We start from the raw sequence: 5,325 nt of genomic DNA, 5'->3' as shown, positions 1-5,325 counted from the left end.
GAAGGGGACGACGGCTCTCCCCACGAAGCTTCGGTCTTTGTGTGGACAGTAGGCATTTCTCCCCAGCCTGCTGAAGCAAGGGCAAGGAGAGAAGAACAGTGATGAGGGGAAAGGTTTCTTCTGTGGATGATTTCAAAGACAGACATGATATTAACGTGCTCGTCCAGAAAGTGCGTGAGCAGTAAGTACACACAGTGATTCTAAACAAGCAGGTAAAGCCCCAAATCCCTTTGATTTGGTCTCAAAAGTCTTTTTCTTAATTGAATAGTAACACCAGGTTATCCACACAGAAAGAGGACTCTTTAGAGAGGGCCAGGAGCAGCCAGGCTGCCCCGTGAGCACCAGGGCTGGTCCCAGGGAGCCGCTGCTTTCCCCACGACTGCCCAGCACAGGGCTCGGGGAGCACGGGAGACCAGAACCCAAATCTGAGCTAGGTCTTGCTCCACTGAAAGATTTTAAGCTATTTTAATTCCTTTTAACTATTTACAAGTTATCAAATACCTTCTCTTGCGTCCTACGAGTAAGCTGGCGTTGGCTGCCATGCAGATGACACGTGCCCTACGCCCTCCTTACAGCTTTTATTCAGCCTGTGGTCGTGCGTGTTCCCTACATAACTCATTGATCCTCTACATTATACAACACATATGATTTTAGAGGGGAACCAGACAAGACTGCAATTAGATTCTATAGTCAAATCACGAGGAACAGCAGGTAGAAGTCTGTTTTCCTACAGAGTATTATTTTAACTCGTTGAAAGACGTAAGCTACTAGAAAGAAGCAGTCTTAGTCTGGCTTGGCTTGACTGTAATGCGCTTAAATCCATATGACACCGATTTCAGCACCGAAGTGGAATGTGCCAGGAACAGCCAGAGAGCTTCTGTGTCCTGAAGAGCAACACAGACCAAGAGAGCAGAAGCGTGAGCTGAATTTAAAACAACCATTACTTCTTCACAAGTTTTTTCTTTAGAGATAGATTTGGATCACAGATGAAGTTCAAGGTATTCTTTTTAAATATTCAAAAGGTACATAACAGGCACGATACATAACAGATACATTCAAAAGATAACAGGCAAGAAAGGTTTTACATATACCTGATATTAACCTGTTTTTCTACAATTCTCACAAAAAGCATTTCATTACACAACAGCCGAGACCTCAACACGTACTGCAGAATTCAGTCTGCCTAAAACCCGCACCGTGAGGCAGGCTGCTAATTTAGGAACTTGTTCTCTCTTCACTGGAGACTAAGAATATTAAGTCTGTGTATGTTACTTCAATCAGCTATTGCCCTGTCAAATCCGTGACTTCTGGCAGCTCACAGCACGGAACCAGGGTTGGTAAGGAAGAAACTTGGGTTTGCTACTAAAGGCAAAAGAAAGTATCAGAGAAAAAAGAAAGTATCATTTGAAGGACTAGATGTCTACTCAGCTGCAGCGCTGTTCTTTCTTGCTCGCCAACGCTGTCCGTAAAAATATTCTGGAAAGGTTTCAAAGAGCAGGAGTATAACATTTGCTGAACAAACTGACACCTAAAGTAGGTAGACAATGGCATGGAAGTTGCCAAAACAACCAAAAAAATACCTTAACTAAGCAATAGTGTTGCATTGAGCAACACGTCTTTGCCAAACTCGGTAACTTCAAGAGAATTTTTGTTACTAGAAACCACAGGCAACATCCATGGTCAATAATAATTCAAACACTGGCCAGCAGAGAAACAAATTCCTTTCAAAGAGGTGGGCTTGGGTCTGTGCACCGCCCCAGCACTGCTATGTTAGACTAATTTTAGGCTCTATTTCTTAAAGTAAGTTCTCTCACACGCTGATCAAAGTGCATGTGATGGGAAACATAAAACATCCCAACTCACCCTACCTGCTCAGGAACATGGAGCTTCCTACAGCTCTTTTCATACCAGCAAGATTAATTGTGTTTTAAAAGCAACCCAAAACGTCGCTGTTTCATTTGAAACTACAATCCTGTGCTGTAAGCTCTGCCAAGGTGTTGTACATCTCTGGTTATTTCAGAGTGTGCACAGCAAAACGCCCAGAACACACACGTACGTATCTAAGCGCACTTCTACTTAACACGACAACCGCCTTACACCTAAAATCCTTATTCAAGGTTTCTGTTTGTATCATTAAGCCAACTTCATTTAAGGGACGCTTTATTTGAATTTCTGCCTCACTGCTCAGGAGGCGACCTTGTCAGACAACCGTGTGTATTTAATCATATTGGCATCTGAGAAAGATTAACTGCAGGCGAATGAAACAGAAAACAAAACATCTCTAAAGCACCGACCAGAATACAAATACAAACAGGGAGAGTGCAGAATACTGATATTCCCCTGAGTCCACGCAAGCTATACTGGAAACTCTAGGCAACTCAGTTTGCGAAATCAGCCTTAAAACACAACTCGCATCTTGAAAAGACAAAGCGTGCCAGGTTGTAGAATAAAAAGCTCAAAAGAACTGGTTCTTCTGTTGCTCTTTACTACAAATCCAACAACACTGATTAAAGGCCACAGATGTGTAACGTCCAAGTTATTTTGAGTTAAGTGCTTTAAATGCGCTGAGCAGTAAATAATACGGGATTACAAACAGCGAGGGAGCCAGCCTTTACTAAAAGGGAACACCTGCAAGTACGTAATGTTTCACTTCAGTTTTCAAAACTATCTTAACAGATCAAATTAAATGCAGGAAATTAGTACGTAAAACCTGAAGGGCTGCTGGAGCGCTGCAAACCCCAACCTGTAAGTAAATTCCAGAGCACTTCTGAATTACGAACCCGTGTTCCCCTCTGGGTTGGGGAGCTGCTGTCTGAGCGGCACTATCTCTGTGCCACCGTTTCACGGCTCCGTATCACTACTGCAGAAACTTCAAATGTATGAATAAAGGTACATTTTGGAATGATGATGTGAAGTTCTACGGGTGAAAGAAGAAATTTACTTTGCATCCTTCAACAGATACAGGAGAAAAAAAAAAGGTAAACAAGGTTTTTTCCTTGATTTCTTTTTTTTTTTAAACAACCCAGTCAGTACACTGCTGGACACGGGCAAAATACGAGTTCGGAGAGTTTAGAGCCCCAAGAGCTCATCTCTGGCAGGGGGATGATGCCCACCTCGCTGTAAAGGCAGCTCACAAAGGGTGTTACAGAGGGCTTGAATGAACGCAAGGAGCTACTTTTTAAGTCCCTTTACACAGCTGGTTGGAAGGAAAACCCCTTCACAGTGGTATCAAAATCTCTAATGTTTTCAAAAATTCTTCTGCTCAATGAAAATTCGTTTTCTTTATGAAAATACTACACATTTAGGGCTTTCCTGAGAAAAAGCTCTGTGCCTTAAAAAAAAACACCCAGACCCACAAGAATGTTGTTTTGCAACAGAATGAGCTTCGTTAAAGGGTTCTTTGGCAAGAAAGTGAGATTTTAATACCAAAGTTTTTAAACACTGTTAGAATTGCAAGAAACAAAAAGATCACAGCGAGTAATAAACATGGACACATTGGCAGAGCTTTGTTTTATAGAAATAAAAACATAATTAACATTGGGCCACGGCCAACAGGAAATCCTCAGGGGAAAGTGAAATGTTAACGAAGCTGTGGCAGGATGCAGTTGTTTCTCCTCAAAATAACCCTCCAGCCATTTGGATGGCAGAAATTGTTTTCCTTGAAGTTGCTTGGTCCATGATAAATACCAGAGCATATGACTACAATACAGGCAAACCAAAGTATTAGAACCGTATGTAGATGAAAAAGGAAAAAATTAAGGAGAAAAGAGATTGTTCACTAAATAGTTACTCCTTCCGTCTGCTAATAATAGAAAAGAAATAAGCTATGGAGTGTGTAAACGGGAGGGTTAGGCATGTATTTAAGAGTCACCTGTAACCCTTAACCGTTCAAGCTGTAATGTGCTGAAAGGTGTTCCAGCTCTGCCAGTGCAGCCCCACGGCTTCCGACAATCACTCGGCGTTAAGGCAGCTCCTACGGGGCTTTCAGCAACAAGATCAACCCTGTGGGAAAACCGAGGGCAGCGTCCTCAGCGTCACCTGCCCGCGCCCCAGAACTCGGCTGCTCAAGGGCTGAGCACCCACAACAGGGTTTTAGGTTTTTCCATGGGTATCCTAAAGAAGATCGAAGCCGATCTCGTTTCAAATCCGAAATTCAAAGTAAGGAAAATGCATCACTTGCCCTGTTTCACAGAAATTACACGCTGTGAATGACACTGAAGCTGCCACTGAGACAAAGGCACAGGATTCTAAGAGCAACAGAGAGATGTTCAGAGCTTTCAGAATTTAGACTCGGTTCAGTCTTTTTAAAACTTAAGCTCCTTGCTCTCTCTGAACCACAAAAGACCTTAATTTTTGACCTAAAATACCCACAGGGAAGTCTATGTTACATTTTGTTGTTTCTTTCCTGCGGTGGAACCCACCTGATGGGAAAACGAAAGCACCGAGCCCACTCCCCAGCATTTGGAGCAAGGACCTGGTGCCGTTTGTGATGCAAAAATCTCTCTTTTAAAAGTCACCCCTGCTTGCAAAATCTTGTCTCACTTCTTGCACAAGTAATTTACATAAAAACTGAATCTTAATCTAAACCGCTAGCTTTCTGCTCACCTTTCTAAAAATCCTCCCCAGTGGTTTGGGAGTAAGCTCCTACGACCAGAGAGGACTATGTTTATCGTATTATCTATCTCCTCCCACATCCCCCTGTGTGTTTTTTAATAGAAAAAGAAACTCCTTAGAGCATTATGCATTTTCATCAAGTGTGCACCAGCATCTGCTTCCCATCAACAGCTTTTACGTTCCGTATTCAAAGAATTCTGAGAACTTCGGGGGATGGGTGACAACTTGAATGACAAGACTGTAACTTGGCCTCCATTCCTAAACTAATACAGGACAGACCTAAAACCCCAAAGCGATGGCTGCTCCTCTGCCAGCAGCTCACTAGTTCTGTGCCACAAAATCGAAAAAGCCACTTCCTTGCTTTCAGGACACGTGACTGTGCCACCTTACAGCGATACCACACGTCCCTTCTTGCACGGGAACACAATCCGTCATTCACAGAATCATAGAACAATTCAGGTTGGAAAAGCCCCTTGGGATCACTGAGTCCAATCACTGACCCTACACTACAAGTTCACCCCTAAACCACATCACCCAACACCACATCTAAACGACACTTGAACACATCCAGGGGTGGCGACTCAACCCCCTCCCCAGGCAGTCTGTTCCAGCGTCTGACCACTCTTTCTGTGAGGAATTTCTTCCTAATGTCCAGCCTAAACTTGCCCTGTTGCAACTAGTTGTATCTGGTGAGGCAGGCACACAGCACTA

General features: G+C 43.3%; 1 protein-coding gene across 1 annotated transcript in view; it reads right to left on the bottom strand.

The window, feature by feature from the left end:
- The window catches only part of LOC104275595 (trinucleotide repeat-containing gene 6C protein-like), a gene marked incomplete at its 3' end in the record, with an annotated part of 16,075 nt that overhangs the window by 4,632 nt on the left and 6,118 nt on the right, over window positions 1-5,325 (bottom strand). The window contains 1 exon segment of the mRNA XM_009871596.1: window positions 2-70. Coding sequence (XP_009869898.1) covers window positions 2-70 — 69 coding nt within the window.

The sequence above is a fragment of the Apaloderma vittatum genome, unplaced genomic scaffold (genome assembly GCF_000703405.1).
Source record: "Apaloderma vittatum isolate BGI_N311 unplaced genomic scaffold, ASM70340v1 scaffold41236, whole genome shotgun sequence".
NCBI classification, from domain to species: Eukaryota; Metazoa; Chordata; class Aves; order Trogoniformes; family Trogonidae; genus Apaloderma; species Apaloderma vittatum.
Note: the sequence above shows the minus strand (reverse complement) of the source record. Positions and strands in the feature narration are given on the sequence as shown.